The sequence below is a fragment of the Bubalus kerabau genome, chromosome 8, assembly GCF_029407905.1.
Source record: "Bubalus kerabau isolate K-KA32 ecotype Philippines breed swamp buffalo chromosome 8, PCC_UOA_SB_1v2, whole genome shotgun sequence".
Classification (NCBI taxonomy): Eukaryota; Metazoa; Chordata; class Mammalia; order Artiodactyla; family Bovidae; genus Bubalus; species Bubalus kerabau.
In genome coordinates, this window is record NC_073631.1 from 31,359,235 (window position 1) to 31,386,119 (window position 26,885).

At 36.8% G+C, this 26,885-nt stretch overlaps 1 protein-coding gene across 5 annotated transcripts in view; it reads right to left on the minus strand.

Moving 5' to 3' along the window:
* Positions 1-590: 590 nt before the first annotated feature.
* TMEM196 (transmembrane protein 196) overlaps positions 591-26,885 on the minus strand; it is a 310,640-nt gene continuing 284,345 nt past the window's right edge. For 4 of the 5 annotated variants that reach the window (XM_055589936.1, XM_055589937.1, XM_055589939.1 and 1 more), the window contains 4 exons: positions 11,244-11,300; positions 7,089-7,343; positions 5,596-5,669; positions 591-2,950 (listed from right to left, as the gene is read on the minus strand). In XM_055589936.1, the coding sequence (XP_055445911.1) occupies positions 2,944-2,950; positions 5,596-5,669; positions 7,089-7,343; positions 11,244-11,300 (393 nt within the window). In that variant the 3' untranslated portion in view covers positions 591-2,943. The remainder of the gene's footprint in view (positions 2,951-5,595; positions 5,670-7,088; positions 7,344-11,243; positions 11,301-26,885) is intronic. The other variant, XM_055589938.1, reaches the window with a different exon arrangement.

The window sequence follows — 26,885 nt, forward strand, 5'->3', positions numbered from 1 at the left end:
TCTCCAATGCATGAAAGTGAAAAGTGAAAGTGAAGTCACTCAGTCGTGTCTGACTCTTAGCAACCCCTTGGACCGCAGCCCACCAGGCTCCTCCGTCCATGGGATTGTCCAGGCAAGAGCACTGGAGTGGGGTGCCATTGCCTTCTCCGATAATGAATTACTGTCCACCCCAAATGCCAGTAGGAACCAATGTGACAAATCCAAATAGGTCAGCCAATTCTCTGAATATTTCAGCTGAAGGATTCATTTGTGAGATCTGCAATCTCAGTGCTATCTATAGTTAATTCTATCTCCTATGATCTGTATCTTATTTCCTCCTGCCTCCTCAAGGTTCTTTTATCATGCTCATTTTGTTCTGTATCCTCAACCACTTCCTGTTTATATTTGAACATACTTTAATCTTTCCAAATTATGTCAACTAGGAAAAACTAAATACCATTTCTTAATTTCATGTCCTCTAGCTGGGACACTCTGCCTCATTCACAGCATCCTGTCCCCTGCCAGTCTGAGAAATGTACATTTATTCATCTAGCTATAGGGAGAAGGGACTATTTCTTGTATTGTGATGGAAAGAATGTTCACACCATATGTAAGTTTCAAAACACACCATTTATTACACAGACAAATCAATAGAGTTATCATACCATGTTCCACTTCTAAACAACTGTATATATGTATGTGTAGAGACACACACATATGTTGAAAAATTTTAAACAGAGTTCACTTCTTTTATGCTTATAATTACTGGACCTTTTAGTATCTAGTCTCCATGGCACACCACCATATTAGTGTCACATTTTTTTTTTTTCTAATTTAGTATCACATTACTTTTTCCCAAGGGTAGGCTCATACTAAAACTGTAATGTAGTCACTTAAAATATTCTAGTTCAAAGTTTTTTGAAAATTTAGTTTTCAAATACTTGACAAATATCTTCCTAACTTCCCCTACTTACCTCAAAAAGAATCACTGCACATCCCAAATAAATGATTCTAAATAACTGAGTCCTGAAAATGCTGGGCTAGATATTAAAATAATCAAAGATCTATCTATACTTGGTTAAATACATTATAGATTACTTGGATAACTGTGACGATGGCATCTCTTCTTAACTCTATGTCAAAGCAGTCATGTGCCTGCTTTTGTCCTTTATGGGTGATTTCTTTATTATTTCAAAAGGCATTAAAACATCTTACTGACATATTATAACTCTGTGTTGTGCAAACATGTCTACAAAGAAATGCCACCTAAAATGAGAGTTGGTAGTTATTCTTTCAGTATGAAACTACATCCTTGCATAAATGCAGCAGAACCGTATATACACAAAATACCTGTATTATATAATTCAGATTTTCAGTGTTTAAAAATCATTCATAATTATGGCATCAAATAAACAGAAATGAATTGCCACAAGTTATATTCTCATAAATATTTTCAAAGACCATGCTGTTTTTTCTCCGATATATAGTATCATAGGTTAATATTTTAACATTCCTTTATGGAAGTGAAGGACTGAATCTAGCTATTTAAACATAAGCCTATTTTTTCGCTTCCTTCTACAGAGCTCTCTTTCAGGGTCTTTGGGTATAGGCATTCTTGAGAATGATCTGTCTGTATTTCTCCATGTGAATTGTAAAACAAAACAAAAATCCCAAATTAAATTCTAACAAAGCTAACTGTAACTTCATCTTTTGGGCGTACATCATCTGTCCTTTTATATAACTTTAATTGGGCTATAATGTATTTGAAATATAAGTGTCGTAATTGCAAGTAATTCTATCTATATTTATAAACATGGAAGTATCTGAATTAAATTATGTTTATAAATCAGTATTAATTGTTCTTACATAAATACCAAAATAATAGATTGCCAAATAATTAAGCAGTTTGTCTTGATACTATTCAGACCACTCCACCCCATAAATTTCAGCCACAGTGATATTTACACATAACAGACATAATAAAAGAAATAAAACTAAGAAAATTTAGTAGAAATTAAATGTGACTCTGTGGGCAGAGAAAAGTCTTGAAAAACCACTTTCCCATTTCTATGGGAATAGAATCTTGATAATACTCCCACAGCATCACAGTTTCTTTTCTACTACATATTTACATCCATGAATGTTATAAATATGAGCTATATAATATTTTCTATATTTACAAATATACACATACACACAAACATACTTTATTCTTAGGCTCATTCACAAACATGCATGTCAATCTGCACAGTATAATCAAAAGTTACTTCTTTTCCTTAAGTGATATTCATTTATAACTCTTTGTTCTTTTGTGCAAAAATATCATACAGATTAATATTCTCTCTCTCTCTCTAAAAAAAACCCTCTTTTTATGTTTTGTGTTTTGTTAATTTACAAGAAAATTATGAAACATAGTTCATTCACAAATTGAAAATAATTACAATGTTTTTACAACAAGGCATTGCTGAGGTTTTAAATTGTGGCATTCTTTGAAGCCATCGTCTTTCAGAACAAAGACATTGGTAAGTTATTGTTATTTCTTGATATTTGCACTTTTTAATTACTTATATGAAATATGTCATTACAAATCTAACATTCATGCTAGTCAAATAGTGTTTGTGTAGAATATGAATCTTTCTATTTTATCTATTTTTTCTTTCCTGCAAAGTCTTTTATAGAATGGTCTGGAAAGTTGATTGAAATTACTGTATTAGAATATTTCTGGAAAGTTTTTCACCAGTAATAAAAAAAAAAAAAAAAGCTGAAGAAATAAAGTGAGGCAAAATTGAAGAAGAATTTCAGCGAGTACTCAGGAGAGATAACAGCAAATTCAAGAACTATTTTAACTTATCTCCTAGTCCTTTGGTTTTTCTTTGCCTCATGAAAAATGTTCAGTTCTTTAAAATATTGATTATATTCTTCCATTAAATATCAGCTGTGGTCCTCCGTTGCTCATGTTGTCTGTCATTTCCTGTTAGGAAAATAAAATTAATTAAAATTCACTTTCAGAATAAGACATTAATTTGGTTAATTGGTTTACAAAACAGAAATTTCAAGCCATTGAAAAACTTGCTGAGTTTGGGGGAGGACGAGGATTAATATTGCTGATTTTGAGAAAATGAAATCTCAAGCCATCTTGGAACCCACGAAAATGCTCAAGTGACAGTCTCTTAGACCAAAGTCTTCTACCCACAACAAGAGTTTAATCTCTCCCCAGTCCCCTCAGTCTCCCCTATCATTCCTCATCTCTGTTTTGGAAAGACCTCGCCTAGAAAAAAGATGCTTAAATACCCAAGATTTTCCGAGGTATAGGTTTGTCTGTTGAGCCTATCAACAAAATGCCAACAGATGCTAGGGGTTACCTTTACAGTGTAGAAAACTCTGTGGCCTTTTCTGAAGAACTGAAAAAGGCAACAAAGGGACTGCCTGTCTGTAACTGAGCAACCCTAATAATTCACAGCAGGACACACTGCTTTCCTGGCATTGTCACTCACACACTAAAAAAACAAACTGTAAAGCTCTTAACATGTTTTTTAAGAGATTACTCAATAGTTGAAAAGGAAAGCTACATGAGAAGGCAACAGAAATTTTAGTAAAAAGGATGAACTTACTCAAGTTTCATTTGTAATTTTAGAAAATATGTTAAGAAAAATTCAGATGCTTTGAATTCATATGTTTTGTTGAACATTAAACTCTTCCCTATACAGTGAAAGGTAATAAGGAGATGTGAGGCCCATTCACACTTATAATGGTTAGTGGATCATATTATAAATAGTATTTAGGCAGAACTATCTAAAAATAGATGAAAACATCATTCCACGCTTAAACAAGCCTATTTGCAAAAGTGTTGTAACAAAGACTCCAATGGAAAGAGGTTTTCTCAATGATCTCAAGCCTATCAGGTATGTCTAATGTCTGTGTCTGGGTGAAATAAAAAAAGAAAAAAGAAAGTAATGTGTTTGCTTTTTTAACTTGAGAAATTCTTCCAAATCTTTATTTCAAAAATGAAAAGATATCTATGCCTTATTTTTACTCCTTTTTGAAAATTCAGTACAGGAGAGACAAAGTAAAATAAAGATGTTTACTTCTTGTCTTCAGTGGTTCTGGAAGTTGCTTAGGAGAGTCAGGGAGGGACTGGAAGGTAGGAATTGGTTTGGTTTTGGAACTATGCTTTTGAAAACTTTGGTGTCTTTTAGAACAGGAGATAGCGTGTCATCCAAAAAAATTCTGAGAAAGAAGACAATATACAAAGAAGACCCTTCCTCTTCTCACATCAAACCCATTCCCATGCAAAGTGCCTGGCCCCTTACAGGCCATAGGGGTCATCTTATGAGTGGGTATCCATTATATGTACCCTGATTAAGTGCTGAGGAATTGTGAAGCCTAAAAACCAGTTTAGGGTTAAGTCTCTGACAGAAAGTGAAGTTCTTTTGGTGCCCACAGTCTGCCTTTATGTCTGGCGGTGGTTCGGTCTCACTGAGAGGCTGGCTTTTGCTAGAGATATGCTCACAGAAGTAGGTCTACAAAAACACTGGGGTTACTGGGATGAGGTTAAGTTTATTGATGAGATACCTGATCTGAAGTTCATTTTAGAACTCACTATTGGTGGCAAGAAAAATGGAACTGTCTCTCCAAAATGGTCTTTAACAAAATCTACTCATCTACCTGTAGCTCTTCCTTCTAGTAGGACAAAAACCATTTTCTAAGGAATTTATAGAAGTAGGATTCTTAGATGCCTTTTCCTCTCCTAAAATAGGTTTGCATTCAAAAAGTGTCTTAAAAATAGTAAAAACTTAATCTAAGGTATAATCTTTTATTGCAGGATTAAGAAAAAAAATCAGTTTTTAAAAATCTTACAGAAAGAATTTTCTTGACTAAATTCACCCTAATATGGACACAGTGAAATCACTGATAGGAAAAACAGTTAAAATTGGTTTTTAAATGGACGAGTATCTTCAGTTTATTTGCAAATAGGCATGTCCAATTTGGCAAAAGATTATTTTAAATCTGGCAAGATTAAATGACTGTTGGCAGATGGATATACTTTCTGCAGTTGGGCCACATTATCTGTGTAACTTCTTATATTTCTTATTATAGTATTTAATCAAAGCAAGAATGGTAACTATTTTAAGAAATCTGAAATATATGAAATAAATATGAACTATCTCATATCAAGTAAGTTCACAGGAAGAAAGCTTCTACAATAAGGTTAACTGTGTTAGTGTCAAACTTAGGTTATCTACCCATGCAGCTTTGGCATGAGAGTGATACAAAGTTTGCCTTTATCAGACACATCTATTATTAAAAGCAAAACTCTAGTCTGTGAACGATGTTACGGAGTCAGTCATGACATGGCAGAGAATAAAGAAGTCATGGATCATCCAAGCAGAAATGTGTTTGGATGCTTACAGGCAGGCTGAATATTTTAAATACTCAGCCAACTTGCACGTTGCAAGACTCTACAGGTCCTCAAAGTAGCTCTCACAGAAGCAACACTTTGAGGAGCAATATCACAGCATCAGTTCAGGCTGATCTGCTGGCATCATGGCTTCCTTGAAGAGGCAGTGCTTTCTGCAGTGACATTACAACATGGTAACTCCCTAGAAGTCAGCGTACCTTGTAGGTAACTCTGGTGTCGGGGGCACCACCGGGCAGCTGGGCAAGTCGGTTATTTCAATAGCCCTCAATCTCTAATGTAAATATAACAATCATACAATAAATATTGCACAAACATACATACAAAGACCTAAATCACACTAGTATAAAAATAGACACACAAAAGAGCCATTATCCAAATATATAATGATAACCTCTTTTTAACAATCCATTGCTTTAAATTACCAGTCCCGCTATTTGTACTATTAACTCTTTTTGATGGGCACATGTAGATCTGTTGAAAACTGCCTTCTTGGCACAATTCAAGAGCATCTATCCTCCTTATTCGAGTGTACAGATTGTATATGAAAGGGAAACACATAAACTACAGAGTATTTTTTTTCTCTAAAATCACACTATAATTGTATAGGGAGTGGCATACAAGCAGTAGTAGTATACAAGCAGTTGTATACTACTTGTAACTCTTGCTACTCTTCCTTCTATTCTGTTGTTATGCAGTTTTATTTCCATGATATCAAGTAAAATATGATGTGGCCATTAGCTTGGTGAGTATATCTTATAGTTGTTCTATCCTTTCCTTAACAGATCTGTAGGCAGGAACTGAATTAAGAAGTATGGGCAAAATGTTGAGGAAATATAGTGTGTGTGCATACTCAGTCGTGTCGGACTCTCTGTGACCTCATGGACTTCCATGGGATTTCCCAGGCAAGAATACTGGAGTGGGTTGTCATTTCCTACTCCAGGGGATCTCCCTGACCCAGGGATCAAACCTGTGTCTCCTGCATTGGCAGGTGGGTTCTTTACCACTGAGCCCCCTGGAAAGCCTCAGAAGAAACATAGACAGCTCACTGTATCATTTGTCCTTTGATGCGATAATTATAACTCCTTGTTTGAATGAGTTTTATGAAACAGTTATGCAGGGGACACAACAGTTATGAAACAGTTATTTAAATGTTCATATACAGGCAAAGCTACCCAAATATGCATGAAATTTAGATGAGAATTAAATGAAGCTTTATGTGTGTTATAATATGTGCACTGATAGGCAGGGCTTTTTGTTGCCTTATTACAAGATCCCTTTATGCTTGCAAACCTAATTTACATAATCAAATGCATCTACTTACAGGCACAAGGGGTGAGTTAGAAAGGAAAACTCATTGGATTTCTAAATCTGGGATTATTCAGAGTGTTTTTTTAATTTATGTTTTTCCTCAGTATAATACATAAAAATCCATATTTATAAGACATTCAATACTTTATGAGTTCTATTTTAGGAGCTTGTTTTTACCTAGAGGCTACAAAATTATGTTGAAAACAGGTGTACCCAGAATTACAGGGAAAAAATAATAAACTCCTATTCTTAATCCAACAGGGCCAAACTTTTACAAAATCCAATACCTCAAGTTCTCATCTAAAGCTGCAAGTCGATCACCTAGATGTGACTGCAGTCTTCATCACGTGCTAGCAGTGAGAGGAAAAAGTACAAAACTCACTTTCTCAGCCATTTCATGAGAGTGATGCAGAGAATGCTCCCTTTCTGAGAACATCCTCCTCTGTTCATAGCTGGCTAGTCGACAAGTAAGCCACGAAGAGAGGGTGCAGCCTCCGATCCCAATGCACGCGAGAGACATGGAGGCGAGATGCAGGGGGTAGAGGGAAGAGGTCTTCTTCGTCACTGCTCGGAGGAACTGAAAATTCAGGATGCCCCCAATGAGCCCGCAGATGCAGCAGGCGGAAAAGAGGATCATCTGGTGAGAAAAAGAGGGGCCAGGGGGTTTAAAGTGGAGGAGGTGAAGCTGATGAGCACACACTGCACATCAGGGATGGCTGAGCTACGATAGAGAGAAGGTGCTCTCGGTGCTTCTTGGAGCACAGAGGCCATCTTTTTGCCCGGCTTCTCTGCACTCTGACTCAGTGGAGAGGGCCTGCACTGCAGTGTCTCAGGCATTCATAGCCGACTATATAAAGGCCAGGGATACAGCTTATGAAAATTCTGAAGTAAAATTTATCCGATAGTAGATTCAGATTTAAATAGTATTTGATATCTATAGTGTGCCGCTATGCCAGGAATGTGAATAGGTAGAATCTCAATTAACCTACTCACTAATCCTCTGAGAGGTACTGTACATTTGGAAAACGAATGGTAAGCAGTTAACACTGTAGTTCAGCGACTGAAAATCCAGATTTTCAGACTCAAAACCCAAACATCTTCTCACTGAATTGTTATTAGTTCCACTTAGCTTCAAAACTTTGTACTCCTCTAACTGTGTGAGCTTAGGGAATTTAGTTAACTCCTTTTTTTTTTCATTTATAAGAATTTGATTGGTTTAGTATCTGTTTTCTCAAGAGGCAAATTAGGGACCCCCCCCAACTCTGAACTGGCTCTTTATTTTTCAAATATTGTTACTCTGACACCACCCAGTAGATATAACAGAATACTGTTTGGTGGATTGCTATGGAGAAACGCAGGATGTGGCTTCGCTTTTGATCCTACTCTTGGTTTGCTCTGGGTCTCTATTAATAGAGCTTGGGGGATTTTATTCAACTTAAATATCGCAGGATCCCTGGCAGAACCAAGCACAATGCCTTCTGTGTGGTAAATGTTCTGTGCATATTTAATAAATTCAATTGAATATTTTAATAGCTTTAATGGCTTTATTATGTAATTTTTATCTGGGTTCAATTCTCCTATGGGCTTTCATGATACTTTTCAGTGTGATGCTAATTTAACTACCAACCTCATTTCCATCTTTCTCTGGAATACAGTCTCTATTCCGGTCACCTCCCTGGTCCCTCGATAGAGCTTGTTCATTCCTGCCTCAGTGGTATTTTCATTTCCTGGAAACTCTTTTGCTTCTTGCTTGGCTCCTTAAATGGAAGACTAACTCTTACTTCCTCAGAAAACATTCCTGGACATCTCCTCTGGCATAAACCCACAGGGCAAACAGCTATGTAACTTTAGTATTTAATTTTAGATCATTAGACATTATTTGCTGTCGATAGTTAGTTGAATTTAGCAAGCACTTACTGAGCACCTAGCGTCTATTATAGGCCATGAGTGATGCAGCACCTGTCATTACAAGAAAGAACAGCTCACAGTTGTTCCTCTGGAGTACACTGCCTTCCAGTCTAAGAGAAGAGCCGGCATTACCACGTGGTGTGACAAATATTAAGAAAGAAGGATGAAAGGCTGCCCTTGGAGCAGGGAGGAGGGGAATTCAGCCCCATCGGGGGTTTCAGACAAGGCTGCCTTGACAACTTATCATCTAGGCTACGTGCATGGAGTTCCCAGCAAAGGGTAGGACCGTGGATGTGTGACAGTATGATGGGCAGAGAGAACGACTAGCTTGTTTTGTTTCTCTAACTTAATTCAGCATTTCTGATTGTGTCAGTCTTACAGTACTTATCACCAAAACTGAAAACCTAGTGATGGATGAGTATAATCTTTTAATAATTGATTACATATAACACTAAACGTCAATTACCAAATAAATGAATCATCCCCAGTGGGAAATTGAGCTCCCAATTTCAAATAGAATCAATCAGTTCTATTTCCTTTTAAAGTATATTCAAATGGCATGCTGTTTCCTGGGAATATATTTTGGTGTTTACTCATTCTCAGAAAATACGGAAAGATATTACATTCTAGCCTTTTAATAATTACTGTTAATTAATAAAATAAACAACAAACTTAAAGGATTATTACAGGAAAACACTCTCTCCTATGTTATTGTCATTAATTTCCTTAAGGACATGACATTTCATTAACAAGTACAGATAAAACATTCTTACTCAAGAATTAAAATGTTAAAATCTGTACCAAGTTTTTAACCATATACTACTTTCAATCTTACCAGACTAGAAATATGTGGAGTGGAGAAATTCTCACATAATTTGATTAAAGGGTAGAGAATCTTTGACAGTTAACATCTTCTATGGAAACCCCAGATGGTACAGGAAGATAAAGTCGATGGTAGTTTCTAAAAAACTCAGATCTTATAATTTTTTTTTATAACTTATATGAGAATTAGAAAAACAGAAGATCTGTTTAAAAAAAAAAAAAAAAACAACCAAACACCCGTTTTTCAAAAAACAAACAAACAAAATAAAACAACTTCCTTTTTCTTCTTCTATGAATTGAGTGCTTGTGTCCCTTCAGAATTTACTATGCTGAAGCCCAATCCCTAGTATTAAACAGTATTTGGAGGCAGGACCTTTGGGAGATAATTAGGTCAAGACAGTGGAGCTTCAGGAACCAGGTCCATGTTTTTCTAAGAGATTCTAGAGAGCTCTATTCCAGGAGAACACAGCCAGAAATTTGTAGCCCAGAAGAGAGTCTTATTAGAACCCAACTGTGCTGGCACCTTTATCTGAGACTTCCAGCCTCCAGAACTGTGAGAAATGAATATTTGTTCTTTGTGAGCCTCCCAATCCATGGTGCTTTGTCAGAACAGGCCAGGCTGACCTACATGTCTCTCCCCCGTGCCCCCCCCCCACCACTGTAAAGGGCTTCCCTTCCCCAACCCTTTCTTTCCTTCTTTCTCGTGTTCCTTCTCTCCTTCCTTTCTTTCTTTCATTTTCTTTTATCCATGTTCCAAGAAATTGTTAGTATATAGCCATGGAGAGACTTGATAGAGAAAAAGTGTAGAAAGTAAGAAAACCATGGGAAAGAGTGATGGGGGAATCACAAATGCAAATTACAAGCCTCCAAAAAATGTCTATCTAAACATTTCCTTAAGATAATTTTTAAAAATCACACCTCACATTTCTGAAGCAATGGGGGCTTCATCCTTTCTGTTACAATAGGTACCCTCACTAAGAGAACTATGATTAGAAAAAGGAGTTAAATAAACGATTGCATAGTCCCCCTTCCCTGGCCTTCTCCTTTTTTTAGTCTCCAAGACCACTTTCTAGGGTCCATGTACAATATTAATTTTGCCAACTTATAAAAGCCTATGTTATTTCCTATAGTCCTCAATAAAATAAACATGATTTTTTTCTACTTTCTAATTCTCAAAAAAATGTCATGAAAGACAGGGGGAATCCATACTTCAGCATGCTGGAATCCTTCTCTAGTCTACATCGGAGTGAACTGGGAGCACCCCCCAAGACGCAAGACAGTGCCATAAAGCTTCTGAGAATTCTGACATTCGCATCCATAGTCAGAAGATAAAACTAAATTTAAAAAATCTTTGGGAATTAACTGCAACTATAACAACACAGCTGTTTTGCTGCTTTGCACAATGAACTTCACAGTCAAAGCCAGCAATCTTTAGGCTCACGTCCATATCTAAACAGTTAAATTTCCCATGAATTCAAGCTCTGTCCTTTTTAGCTCGATGAAGGATTCCTGTGTCTGGAAGTCTATAAATGAAAAGTGGAGACTTCCATCCACAGCAATCATTAAAGGTTGCAGATTCATGTATTTAAAGAGTACATCAAAGCTTTTCTTTTTCTTTTGTCACAGTCTGTAATAATCTTAATGGTTTTCTTTGAGAAGAAAAAAAGTCAGAATTTATTTGTCAGTCTTCTTTTTATCCTAGATGAGCAACACTCAGGATATGAAAGTTGGCTAGTCCTTATTTCCCTTTTTGAGTTCTTACATTTCAAACAGTTCAGTGCACAATACAAACATGGCAAAAACTTACGACAAGTCCAGATTTTTTTTTGGCGCACAATATTCCACATATGCCACAAAGAAGAAACTGAAAAGGAAAAGAAGAACAATTATTTCACATCCAAAGATAAAGAGGACTTCTAGTTTTTCAGCTTATAGTTCACTCATTCACTTGTTTCAAGGAAGCTTGAAAATTTTACATTCCCATCAAAAGCTGAAAAGAAAAATACCTCATTCTAGAAGAGTAATGGATAAAAGCGCAAACTCTAATGGGAAGTTTTGTGCAAAGTTGATATAGGTGATTGTGGAATTTAAGAAAAACTTGAATCTGCTTTACCGCCAGGCAAAATGATGACGTAGATGAGTTTAGAGTTTTGCTCCTCCTGTCTGCTTTCACTGTCTTCTTATCCCTTTCTGTTTTCTCAGGGAAAAAGTGAGATGGGACATTCATTCACACTAAGTTATAAGAAATCAGTGGGCTCTGCTATAGGAAGGGAATGCATCACACATAAAAGGACAAGGCCCCAGACAGGAGATATTTTTCTATAGAAATCTTCTTTGTACATCTTAAACTATGTCGGGTAAAATAGCTGCCTCCTCATTCTAACAGAAATACTGTCCTTGTGGATGTGTCAGAAGAACACAGGGGATGAATCTGTCAGTGGGATGTAATTTCTTGTAAATAAGCACATTGATGACATAATTGCTTTGCAAAAGCAACTGCATCAAACAGCCTACCAGTGACACACTAGTATACATTTGGGTTATCAGAAAGTGGTAAACTGTTTAGTTTGTAGACAAATGTTTAGGGCAATTTGTGCATACCTTTGCTGGAAGTAAACCATAGAAGTAAAACAATACATTCATTAATACATAATAAGGGCTTTCAGATCAGCAAAGGAAACACTGAATATGGTTACACCTGTCTTCATTTGATTTTTTTTTAATGTTATTATTTCAAGTTGGAACTACTAATATGAGTGGTTTTAACTGAGTTAAACTCTGAACATATTTTAAAATATACACATCAAAATAAGGATTATATGAAATATGTAATATGTTTGAGGGAAACGCCAACAAAATTTGATGAAAAATAATCGGTAAGAAAAATTTACCTTTGCAGAGAAATTTCCATGTAAGAGAACAAATGATTATAAAGCAGGCAAAGATGCAGCAAGATAGTTAGATCAGGGAACACAAGGATATATAAGAATTTGGTATATAACTAAACACAGCAGCAAAGTCACAGACTGAAATAGAAAATACAAATACTAATATGTAATATTATAATTTTGATTGTAAAAGACAGTTTATTTTGTGCCTTTGCTCTCAAAGGCACAGAATAAACTGGGATTATATTCAGAAAGCATATAATAGGCAAAGGGTCATCATACTATATAAATAAATCTAATAAAATAATTTTAATTCCATTAAACCATGAACCGAAAGAAACTCACAACTTTATAAACATTGCATACTTGCAGAATTTTCAGAAGCCTTATAAAGCAACTTCTGAGTAACAATTTCTAACCTCCTCTATGTTCTAGGTCTTGATGATCTTGTCCTCACATGGACTCTTTCTTACTGATCTCATCTCTGACCTTTAAAGGTTATGCCCAAGTCATTCCAGTTTGGACCAATTCTGTTCCTCTCAGTGCTTCCAAGCTTCAAATCAGAGCTTCAGATGTCTTACGTCTGCTCCCCTGACTAACCCATTATTACCCTGAAAGTGCATCAAGGAGAACTCATTCTTGAAATAATTTGAAAGCACTGCAGTTTTGTGTTCCTTTGATCTTTTTGAAATCTATAAACATTGCCATGATTTATCCACAGCAAAGCCCAAGGGGACCTCAGGACCCTAAACAGAGCTCAACCTAACTCTCCATTCACTTGGTTGGGACAATTTAAGTGGCAATAAAATTGCTTCTTCCTGGTGTACCTCTAAGAAACGGAAGGTCAAATTTGGGAGGGAGAAGATAGAGAAGGAGGGGAACCCAACAACATTTCTCCACTCTCATGCAGGCCTTCAGCATAAATACTGCTGGTAGAGAATCCAAAATCCACCCTCCTTAGAGGAAACTGTAACCTGAGAAAAAATAGACCCATGTAATGGGAAGGAAAATAGATCATGCAATTCTGAGGCGGGTTTAAGGGACCCTGGCTTAGGTTTAGCCATCACAGGGTACAGAAAAGAGTAGAAGAAGCACAAAAAGCAGTGAATAATCTTTCTTTTATTGGCTAGCTTTATCCCAAGTCATAGCACCAGAAAGGATCTTAAAAGATGACTTAATTGAGCCCTTGCAGTCTGCACATAGGAAATGAGAGGTCCAGACATGTTAAGTCATTTACTCAGGGCCACACATCAAGGTTACAAATCGCACATAAAATCAAAGGCTGGATTAAGTGTCTAAGTTAACTTATTTCTAATAATGTAATGGGAAGTGAAAATGAGTCGCTCAGTCATGTCCGACTCTTTGCGACCCCATGGACTGTAGCCCACAAGGCTTCTCTGTCCATGGAATTCTCCAGGCAAGAATACTGGAGTAAGTAGTCACTCCCTTCTACAGGGGATCTTCTTGATCCAGGACCTAACCCGGGTCTCCTGCATTGCAGATGGATTCTTTGCATCTGAGCCACCAGGGAAGTCCTGTGTTGTAAAGGGAATGCTTTTCAAAAGGACTTTTCAGTGTTAGTGCAGACTACATTATACCAGAAGATCTGACCAGGAACATTCAATGACACCTCACCATCTATAATTGCACTCTTTACCCTTGCCATTTGTTAATTTTTATTGTAATAAAAATAATTATAAGGTTAGTTGATTGTACCACAGTCTAAAATTAAGTGTACCTTACTATATAAAGAGTCTGTTATAATATTTTAAGGTACTATGTTTAGTCCACATAACTTTATCCAGGATGCAAAACATTGACCTATATTGTAGAAATTATGAAACAAGTGAAAAACAGATTAGTTTTTTAAAAAAGTAAAACTGATGGTTAGATATTTATATCTATATCTACATCCTGAATTAGACATATAATTTTACATGAGAATATATAATTTGATTTCTGAGAAGTTAGGCTATTTAAATCCAGGGAGAATTATTTGCTTTGCTCTGACTAGGAAGTTATGTAAATGAAGCAATCTAATGGCAGGACATCAAGGGCAACTATGTAATAAAACTTGTTGTCCTCCAAGTGAAATTTGTTTGATTTCAATGAAGATTAAATTCAGTAGGTAACTAAGGCTGTGAATCATTGTAGGATGAAATGGAGCTGTTATGCAATAGCATTCTATATTTTGAGTGATTTTCTTAATGAAGGTCCATGGAGCCTCTGCTATTGCTTAGGATGTAGAAATGCCAAAGAAATACTGGTTTAACAGTAAGAAAAAGTGAAAAAACTGCAGACTGAGAACTTTTCCATAAGTGAGCACGAACGATGGAAAGCTGAGGGTGAGGCACTGACATGGAGAAGTTCAGGTGACCACACCCCTCCATTAATGGAATCTGAAAACATGCACCAAAGACAATCATTGTAACAGTGAAATCAGTCCCTCATCAGAATGGCTCCACTTTTCACAGTAACTTCCTAAAAGGAGATATTAAGATAAAATACAAGATTTTGAAAGAGTATCTTTTGAAATTGTGCTGAACATTCAGCCGATCTCTCATTTACAAAAGAGATTACAAAAAAAGATGTGTTCATTAGGGCAAAAGAACTATTAGGCTGAATAATGGCCACCACAATACATACATCCTAATCCCCACCATCCATAATGTTTCCATATAGGCACAAAAGCCTTGTGCAGATGCGATTAAACAAAAAATCTAAAGATGAGGGGATTATGGTGGATTATTCAAGTAGGTGTTAAATATAATCCCAAGGTCCCTTAAGAGGAACACAAGAAGGTCAAAAGAAAATTATCTGAAGATGCAGAGACACAGATACTTGACGAGGCTACACCGCTGCCTCTGAAGGTGATGGAAGAGAGCCACGAGGCAAAGGATGTGGATGGACTCTGTGATGGAAAGGGTAAGGAAATGGGATTCTCTCCTGGAACTTGTAGAAGCCGTGTAGCCCTGTAGGCCCATTTTAGACTTCTACCCTCCAGCATTGTGAGATAATAAAGTTCTGTTATTTTAAGTCACTAAGTTTATGGTAATTTATTCTAGCAGCAAGAGGAAACTAATATAGGCTCCAAAGCATTATTTCATCTGACAGTCTCAAAAGAATTAGACACTTTGAAAGAACTAGAAGCTGTTCTTAGGGAAAACAAACAGAGAAAGACATGAGTTAAGAGAGAAATACAGAGCAAGAGCACAAAATCAAGCAAAACAGTAAATTTTAAAAATAGAAACTATTGATTAGAAATGGAAGCAGTGAGAAACTTCTTTTTTCTGGGCTCCAAAATCACTGCAGATGGTGATTGCAGGCATGAAATTAAAAGACGCTTGCTCCTTGGAAGAAAAACTATGACCAACCTAGACAGCATATTAAAAAGCAGAGACATTACTTTGCCAACAAAGGTCAGTCTAGTCAAGCTATGGTTTTTCCAGTAGTCATATATGGATGTGAGAATTGGACCATAAAGAAAGCTGAGCACCAAAGAATTGATGCTTTTGAACTGTGGTGTTAAAGACTCTTGAGAGTCCCTTGGACTGCAAGGAGATCCAACCAGTCCATCCTAAAGGAAATCAGTCCTGAATATTCATTGGAAGGACTGATGCTGAAGCTGAACCTCCAATACTTTGGCCATCTGATGCAAAGAACTGATTCATTGAAAAAGACCCTGATGCTGGGAAAGGTTGAGGGCAGGAGGAGAAGTGGATGACAGGATAAGATGGTTAGATGGCATCACCGACTCAATGGATATGAGTTTGAGTAAACTCCAGGAGTTGGTGATGGACAGGGAAGCCTGGTATGTTGCAGTCCATGGGGTCGCAAAGAGTTGGATATGACTGAGTGACTAAACTGATTGATTAGAAAAATTAATATTTCTTTAGAATGAATATGCCAGATGATGCTGGCATGAGAGATGGCAGGTTGGACATAAAAAAGATGTACGTAAATATTCTAAGATTCTTGTATCATTTAGCAGAATAATAGAGGAGCTAATGTGCCAGATATTAATGAAAAAGTAGACATTTAAATGTGTGCATTAAAATATCAAAGACTAGAAAATAAAAATAAACAGAAAAAATACAGCAACAACAATAAAAATTGAACCAACAGATGTCAGGGAAGTTTCAAAAAGGTAAGGAAATAAAGTGATAGTAAAACAATAAAATAAGTTGATGTAAGTAATTTCAGTAATGTAAGCAATCAGAGCATGTGTGAATGTGTTCAATTTCTCTAGTAATAGGGAAAATAGAGGGAAACACTCTGCTAGGTAAAGAAGAGATATGTCAAAACTTTACTAAAATGAATGAAAACCTCTTTCCTTACTGATTTTCTCTCTCTCTCTCAGCCTTGATCTAGATATTAGTTAATAACTTCCTTATTACTATTTCTTTGTGTCCAAGAAATATTATTTTGATAAAGGACTACGAGTTAACAAGGCTACTGTAGAATTTCTATTTAAATTATGTAATAGAAAATTTGGGAACCATAGTTGCCATGGAAGCACATCAAGCAGTGGTTGTATCGGCTGGCTAGGAGAAGAAGCAAGTGCTGGGCAGATGGGATTATGAAAGACAGTGGGCCAATCATATTTTAAGACAGTTTGTTAAAATGTTTCTCACGTAACATTTAACCACGTCAAGTGAATTAATTTTCACTGAAATTCACTAGCCATTAAGGAAGATACATTCAAAAATAGAAATGGTACTTTTTTCCAGCTTCAAGATAATGCGATGAACCATAAATTGAACTTAATGGTTTGGTAACAGTCAATGATTTATACAGTTTCATCAAAATTCGGTTCTTTAAAACATGCAGAAAAACAGAACACACAAAAATGTTGATAAATGGATTCAAAGAAATCTATCTCTAATAAAAAGGGTATATTTCTCCCTGTATCTGGATTAAAAACTTGATGATTTGTTACCTCCAGTTCTTGAATATTTTCACTCTACTTCAATCATCTGCTAAAGAATAATAACTGAAGTTTCTAAAAGGATTATTTTGTAGTTTAGCTCACAAAATGCTAGTATGCCACAGTAGTTCATATTCTTCTTGATACTGTGCCAATATGATTTTGACTTTCTTATATGACACCTGGCTAGACTCCTAAGGATGTCCTCTCTGTCATGGGCTTCTTTCCTTTGGGATCATCCCATTTCTTTTTTTTTTTTTTAATAATAATTTATTTTGAAAGGTGAGTAGTTTTAACCATTTGCCAATTAGATAGTGTTTCTCTATTTTTTTTAAATATAAATTTATTTAATTGGAGGCTAATTACTTTACAATATTGTACTGGTTTTGCCATACATCAACATGAATCTGCCACGGGTGTACACGTGTTCCCCATTTCTTTAGTGAGTCCAGTGCCAATTATGTGTTGAATGAAGAAAGTTTATCAGGTTGGAAAGCCTGTCTGAAAGCAGTGACTCCCAAACCTGGCTGCATATTAACTTTTACAATTCCTGCTACCTTGACTAAGTAAGAATCAGAATCTCTGGGCTGGGACTCGGGCATCAGTATTTCAAATCTTCCCAGATGACTCTAAAGTGCTTTCATGGTCTGGAACTGCATGTGAGGTGCGCACCTGTGCTTTGCTGGTAGGCCTACTCATCTTAGAGCTCTTCAGTGAAGCACTGATATTCTTCTTAATCACTCTCAGTGAAATAGCAACAAATATGAGGCCAAAAAAAAAAAATGCTCTTCAAGGGAGAAAGGCAAAGTCCTCATTTGTAACATAAGTTCAGAGTGTCAGAGCTGTTTGGTCTCTAGTGGCTCTTAGAAACAGAGACATTATTTCATAATTTTTAAGCTTATTCTACTCAGCACCTTTCATCATTGCTAAAAGATTTTTCTCTTAGACTCCTAATCTTCCCTAAATTTTCTGTGTTTTGTTTTAGTTACCTAGATCTAGAATTGGGCCTGATAACACTATTATCTGGAAGAATCTGACTAATTTTGTCAGATTCTAATGATGATCATTAGAATGATCATTCTAGATGATCTAATGATCATTCTAAAAATGATCTAATGATCATTTTTAATGATCATTGTAAAAAATATTGGGAGGAAATATGTTGAAATAAAAATATGGTCAACAATAAAAACAAACAAGCAACTGAATTAACACTTGGGCAAAATATCTGAACAGACATCTGTCCAAAGAAGATCTAAGGATGGCATGTATGAAAGATATTCAGTGTCATTTGTCATTAAAAAATCATGAATTTAAACAACAATGAAATACCACTATGCAGCTATTAGAATAGCTAAACAAACAAACAGAAACAGAACTGGAAATACTAGTTGCTGGTAGTGTGGAAAAATAGAAATTTTCATTCATTGCTTAATAGGTGTGGAAAATGATACAGCTACTTTGAAAGATCTAATGGCAGCTCTTACAAAGCTAAACATAGTCTTTACATGTGATCCAGCAATTGTACTTTTAGGTATTTACTCATCTAATTTGCAGCTTTATAGCAGTTGTTCATCAATGACAAAAACTGGAAGCACTCAAGATGTCCTTCAATAGGTGAATGGATAAGCCAGATACATCCATGCAATGCAGTACTATTCAGTGATAAAAACAAATGAGGTATCAACATACTCAAAGATATGTATGAAATTTAAATGTATATTGCTAAATGAAAAAACCCAATCTAAAAAGACTGCATACTGTATGATTCCAATTATATTAAATTCTTAAAAAAGTAAACAAAAGAGATACTGAAAAGTTCAGTAGTTTCCAGGGTCTGGGAGAAGGTAGAGGAAGTTGAATCAGTGACTAGGGGATATTTTTAAGGCAATGAAACTATTCTTTATTACATTGTGATTATGGTTACAAGACACTACATATTTGTCAAAACACATAGCACTTCATAGCATAAAAGAATAAACCTTAATGTATGCAATCAAAAAATCACTTAGAGGCTCATGAAATCACAAGATGGACTGCAGAATATGACAAAGCAATCTACTATGTAACACATTTATGAAATAGTTTCACTGAAGGAAGTGAGGGAAAAGATACTAACATGAGTAACTTTGGAAATGAATGGAGTCTATAACCTAAAGGCAAAATAAACTGTATGTAAGCATCATGATCTGTTTGACAAAGTGACTTCCTATAAGGTTACTGGTTAATAATTCTGATCCTACTAAAATGCAACAGTGGATTAAATGGATGAGGGATGGTGGGAAGTAGGTTTCTTAGTATTGGAGTGAGAGTTTACTTATAACCACGGGGAACAGCCTAGAATGATCTATATGGTAATGGATTAGAGTTGTAGATATTTAGCTTAATATCTATAAATATAGTTGCATAAAAGAACTATTTATAGGTCTGTGCATATACACATTAGTATTAGCTTTCTTGCTCTGTCAACTGAGAGGGCCTAGATGCAATGATACTAGTAGCAAGAAACGCAGTCACTCAGCTCTTGGTTTCTAAAACTGTTCTCCAGTAAAAGGAATCATAAATCCTTAGAGATATGTCTGTCCTTAGAATGCGACAGGGAAAATATGATATGAGCCAGGAGCATACTATTGTGTCAGAAAGTATGGAAGTGCTCAAAAACCAAACAAAAACCCACATTAATTGGGGTTTGTCAGAGGGATGCGTAAGCCAACTGAAAGAGCACCCAATGATTAAAGCTGGAACAATCTGAGCTACACAATAAAGTAATATTGGAATATGAACAATGAGTAGAATAAATACTCATGGGGCCAATTGGAAAAAAGAAGATAAAACTATCATTGTTTGCAGACAGTATGATTAACACATGAAATTTTCAAGAGAATTAACTAACATTACAAAAAATAAGATGATTTAGTAAAGTAGTAGGGCACAAATCAATATATTGAAACTATATACATATTATTTCATGTATACAAATAACATTCTACTGGAATCTGTAAAGGAAGAAATCCCATTTTCAATAAGAAACAGTAAAATTCTTAAAAATACATTTATAATCAAGTGTTAACTGATAACTGGAGGAAGAAATGGCAATCCACTCCAGGACTATTGCCTGGAAAATCCCATGGACAGAGGAGCCTGGTAGGCTACAGCCCATGGGGTCGCAAAGAGTTGGACTTGACTGAGCAACTTCAAAAACCCTAAGAACATTAATAAACAATAGAATATTTTTATAAATGGAAAAATACATGATCTTGGATAAAAAGTTTTAACCTAAAAATTATGCTTATACTTCATAATATAATTTGTAAATTTAACATAATTCAATAAAACAACAAAAATATCAATTTTTAATTGGAAACATGATGTTAAAATTAATGTAAAAGAATAAATACCTAAATTTTGTCAGTAAAACTCTGGCAAAGATGAGAAATGAGGGCACATATTAGCATCAAATATCAAAACATATTATAAAGCCTCAATAATAGAATGACACTGACACATGAGTAGAAAAATTGAACAGTAGAATTATAAAGCTAAGAGACAATGTATATGAAATATACTATGTAATAAAATGGTATCTCTAAACATTTATGAAAAACAGACATCTGTGTATCCATCTGGAAAAATAAATGAAACTAGATATATACTTTATACCGCATAACAGGGTAATTGTCTAATGTCAGTTCAGTTCAGTCACTCAGTCATGTTCGACTCTTTGCGACCCCATGGACTGCAGCACGCCTAATGTACTTAAATTAAACTAACAGCCTAATGTACTTAAATTTAAAACAAAATCATAAAAAAGTAGAAGTATAATTATTTTATTATTTTGAAGTTACAAAGATCTTTTAATTATGATTAAAGCCCATGAAATGAAAGACTGATTTGTTCAAAAATTAAAGCAAGAAAATAAGCAAAAAAATTGCTGCATGGCAGAAAATTGTCATGAACAAGCTCAAAATGATGAACTGGGGGAAATATTTGCAATTTATAAACAAAAGACTAATCTCCCCAAAATAAAATGAACTCCTGGAAATCAACAAGGAAAAGGCTAGCAATCTGACAGAAAAATAGGCAAAGGATATGAACAGATACTTCCCTGAAATACAAATGACTGCTAAACTTGAAAATGCTCAACTTCATCGATAGTGAGACAAATGTAATTTCAAATGAAATCAGATACATTTTTTTAATCTATCAGATTGGCAGGAATCCTAAAACTTGATAACTATGGCAAGGATATGGGGAACCAGATTGTCATATATTGCTTGTGGAAAGATAGCCTCCACTAAGAGGAATTTAGCAAAGATTATTAAAATTACTTATATGTGTATTCACATAGTCACACACACACACATACATATATACCAGGGCTTCCCTGGTAGTGCAGCTGGTAAAAAATCCACCAGGAGACCCCTGGTTCAATTCCTGGGTTGGGAAGATCCCATGCAGAAGGGATAGGCTACCCACTCCAGTACTCTTGGGCCTCCGTGGTGGCTCAGACGGTAAAGAATCCACCTGCAATGTGGGAGACCTGGATTTGATCCCTGGGTTGGGAAGATTCCCCTGGAGGAGGGCATGGCAACCCACTCCAGTATTCTTGCCTGGAGAATCCCCATCGACAGAGGAGCCTGGCGGGTTGTAGTCCATGGAATCACAAAGAATCAGGCATGACTGAGCGACTAAACACACATATATACATGTACACATATAGACATGCATATAATACACTTGCATTAGGGCACGTTAAGTTGCTTCCGTCATGTCCGACTCTATGCGAACCCTATGGACTGTTGTCTGCCAGGGTCTTCTGTCCATAGGGTTCTCTAGGCAAGTATACTGGAGTGCGTTGACATGCCCTTCTCCAATATAATACACACAAACACACACATATACACACAAACACTTGCATGTAGTATATACACACACACACACATATATGCTGCTAAGTCACTTCAGTCATGTCTGACTCTGTGCGACCCCATAGACAGCAGCCCACCAGGCTCCCCCGTCCCTGGGATTCTCCAGGCAAGAACACTGGAGTGGGCTGCATTTCCTTCTCCAATGCAGGAAAGTGAAAAGTGAAAGTGAAGTCGCTCAGTCGTGCCCGACCCTCAGCGACCCCATGGACTGCAGCCTTCCAGGCTCCTCCATCCATGGGATTTTCCAGGCAAGAGTACTGGAGTGGGGTGCCATTGCCTTCTCCGACACATATATATACATGCAAATTATATATATATAATTTGCCCCAAAACCTGCATTTAAGAATTTATCCAACTGTTATAGCTGCAAGTGTGCAAAACGATCTATGCGTCAAATTATTTATTCTAGCAGTGTTAGTAATAATACAGGAGGAGCAATCTCAACTCTTAGTAGAGAACTGATTAAATTCAGTGGGAATGACTCAAAGTTCAGGCTCCTTATGAGTATTAAAAAAAAAAACTAACAAAACTCCCCAGTCTATGTGTTTTCAGAATGTATATTGGAAAGGAGGATGGCAGCACATATTCTGAAGTCAAGGAGCTGTGCTAAAATCTCTTCAGTCACAACACTAAGGCCATCATCTTGTCTGCTTTTGCATGTTGAATTGAGTTTGGAACCTGCTACAGTCAGAGCTTTCAGGCACAGATCCAGAACTGCCACAGAGCAGTTTATAAGGATTGAGTTCAGTCCTTTTGAAATAAATGAAACCTCTCATGGAGAATTGTGATTGAAGGCTGGATGTGGTTTTATTCTCAGTTAAATATGATGAATCAAACCACTGCATATTAAAGTAAATGCAGCTTCACCTTCAATGACCACCACATCTCATCTTTATTTAGGAAAAGGTTTTGTAGTTCTACTTAATCATAATAGTAGCTGAAATTAGATTTGTATTTTGAAAAGCATTTTGATATCTCTTAATCCTCTAGAAAAATAGTGGATTGAAAAAGGGAATTTTGCTCTGTAATGGGCAAGTCAATGAAGAAAAGAAATAACAGAGCAAAAAAACAGCTTTGAGCCTCATATTACTACACAAATGGAATTGGATGTATTATTTCATTTGCCATTATGGGTACTCAGGGTGAGTGAGTGAAAGTCGCTCAGTTGTACCCAACTCTTTGCAACCCAATGGACTCTACAGTCCATGGAATCCTCCAGGCCACAATACTGGAGTGGGTAGCCTTTCCCTTCTCCAGGGGATCTTCCCAACCCAGAGATTGAACCCAGGTCTTCCACAATGCAGGCAGATTCTTTACCAGCTGAGCCACCAGGGAAGCAAAAAAATACTAGAATGGGTTGCCATCCCCTCCTCCAGGGGATCTTTTTAACCCAGGATCATCTATTTTTATATTTGACTTTGCCAGCTCCTCAGACAAAGCTGTGCTATTGAAATAAAGTTTCTAGATGACATAATGGAATTTCAAACTGAATGAATGAATTAGTATGGATGCATGAATATATTTACAGTATGCTGAGGAGGGGCAAAAATTTAGCCAATGCCAAGATGTAGAACCCTATAAAAAGTATGAAAAGGCAAAAAGATATGAAACTGAAAGATGAACTCCCCATGTCGATAGGTGTCCGATATGCTACTAGACAAAAGCAGAGAAATAACTCCAGAAGGAATGAAGAGGCTGAACCAAAGTGGAAACAACACCCAGTTGTGGACATATCTGGTGGTGAAAGTAAAGTCTGATGCTGTAAAGAGCAATACTGCATAGGAACTTAGAACGTTATGTCCATGAATCAGGATAAACAGGCAGTCGTCAAACAGGAGATGGCAAGAGTCAGCATCACATTTTAGGAATCAGTGAACTAAAATGGACTGGAATGGGCGAATTTAATTCAGATGATCTATATATCTACTACTGTGGGTAAGACTCCCTTGGGAAAAATGGATTAGCTAGCATAGTCAAGAAAAGAGTCCAAAATGCAGTGCAGTTCAGTTCAGTTCAGTTGCTCAGTCGTGTCCGACTCTTCGCGACCCCATGAATTGCAGCACGCCAGGCCTCCCTGTCCTTCACCAACTCCTGGAGTTCACTCAGACTCACGTCCATCGAGTCAGTGATGCCATCCAGCCATCTCATCCTCTGTCGTCCCCTTCTCCTCCTGCCCCCAATCCCTCCCAGCATCAGAGTCTTTTCCAATGAGTCAACGCTTTGCATGAGGTGGCCAAAGTACTGGAGTTTCAGCTTTAGCATCATTCCTTCCAAAGAAATCCCAGGGCTGATCTCCTTCAGAATGGACTGGTTGGATCTCCTTGCAGGCCAAGGGACTCTCAAGAGTCTTCTCCAACACCACAGTTCAAAAGCATCAATTCTTTGGTGCTCAGCTTTCTTCACAGTCCAACTCTCACATCCATACATGACCACAGGAAAAACCATAGCCTTGACTAGACGGACCTTTGTTGGCAAAGTAATGTCTCTTGCTTTTGAATATACTATCTAGGTTGGTCATAACTTTCCTTCCAAGGAGTAAGTGTCTTTTAATTTCATGGCTGAAGTCACCATCTGCAGTGATTTTGGAGCCCAAAAAAATAAAGTCTGACACTGTTTCCCCATCTATTTCTCATGAAGTGATGGGACCGAAGATGCCATGATCTTCGTTTTCTGAACGTTGAGCTTTAAGCCAACTTTTTCACTCTCTACTTTCACCTTCATCAAGAGGCTTTTCAGTTCCTCTTCACTTTCAGCCATAAGGGTAGTATCATCTGCATATCTGAGGTTATTGATATTTCTCCCGGCAATCTTGATTCCAGCTTGTGTTTCTTCCAGTTCAGTGTTTCTCATTATGTACTCTGCATGTAAGTTAAATAAGCAGGGTGATAATATACAGCCTCGACATACTCCTTTTCCTATTTGGAACCAGTCTGTTGTTCCATGTCCAGTTCTAACTGTTGCTTCCTGACCTGCATACAGATTTCTCAAAAGGCAGGTCAGGTGGTTTGGTATTCCCATCTCTTTCAGAATTTTCCACAGTATATTGTGATCCACATAGTCAAAGGCTTTGGCATAGTCAATAAAGCAGAAATAGATGTTTTTCTGGAACTCTCTTGCTTTTTTGATGATCCAGCGGATGTTGGCAACTTGATATCTGGTTCCTCTGCCTTTTCTAAAACCAGCTTGAACATCAGGAAGTTCATGGTTCATGTATTGCTGAAGCCTGGCTTGGAGAATTTTGAGCATTACGTGGGTGCAATCTCAAAAATGACAATGATCTCGGTTCATTTCCAAGGCTAACCATTCGGTATCACAGTAATCCAAGTCAATACCCCAACCACTAATGCCTAAGAATTTGAATGGTTCTATGAGGACCCTATAAGACCTTCTAGAACTAACACCAAAAAAGGATGTCCTTTTTATCACAGGGGAGTGGAGTGCAAAAGTAGCAAATCAAAAGATATCTGGAGTAACAGGCAAGTTTGGTTTCAGTGTACAAAATGAAGCAGGGCAAAGGTTAACAGAGTTTTGCTAATAGTACGCACTGGTCATAGCAAACACCCTCTTCTGATAACACAAGAGACTGCTCTACACATGGACATCACCAGATGGTCAATACTGAAATCAGATTAATTATATTTGCAGCTGAAGATGGAGAAACTCTATACAGCCAGCAAAAACAAGACCAGGAGCTGACTGTGGCTCAGATCATGAACTCCTTATTGCAAAATTCAGACTTAAAGTGAAGAACATAGGGAAAACCATTAGGCCTTTTCATATGACCTTAATCAAATCCCTTATGATTATATAGTGGAAGTGAAAAATAGACTCAAGGGATTAGATCTGAGACAGAGTATGTGAAAACTATGGATGGAGGTTCTTGACACTGTACAAGAGGCAGTGATCAAAACCATCTCTAGGAAAAATAAATGCAAAAAGGCAAAATGGTTGTCTGAGAGGCCTTAAAATTGCTGAGAAAAGGAGAGAAACTAAAGGCAAAGGAGAAAAGGAAAGATATACCCATTTGAATACAGAGTTCCATAGAAGAGCTAGGAGAGATAAGAAAGCCTTCCTAAGTGAACAATGCATAAAAATATAGGAAAATAATAGAATGGGAGAGACTAGAGATCTCTTCAAGAAAATTAGAGATACCAAGGGAACATTTCATGCAAGGATGGGCACAGTAAAGGTCAGAAACGGTATGGACCTAATAGAAGCAGAAGATACTAAGAAGAGGTGGCAAGAGTACACAGAAGAACTATACAAAAAAGATCTTAATGACCCAGATAACCATGATGGTGTGATTACTCACCAAGACCCTGACATCTCGGAGTGTGAAGTCAAGTGGGCCTTATGAAGAATCACTATGAACAAAGCTAGTGGAGGTGATAGAATTCTAGTTGAGCTATTTTAAATCCTAAAAACTGATGCTGTTAAAGTGTTCCACTCAATATGCCAGCAAGTGTGGAAAACTGGGCAGTGGCCACAAGACTGGAAAAGCTCAGTTTTCATTCCAGTCCACAAGAAGGGCAATGCCAAAAAACGTTCAAACTACCACACAGTTGCACTCATTTCACATGCATATCTCCAGGCCATGCTTCAACAGTACATGAACTGAGAATTTCTAGATGTTGCTGGATTTAGAAAAGGCAGAGGAACCAGAGATTAAATTGCCAACGTCCTTTGGATCACTGAAAAAGCAAGAG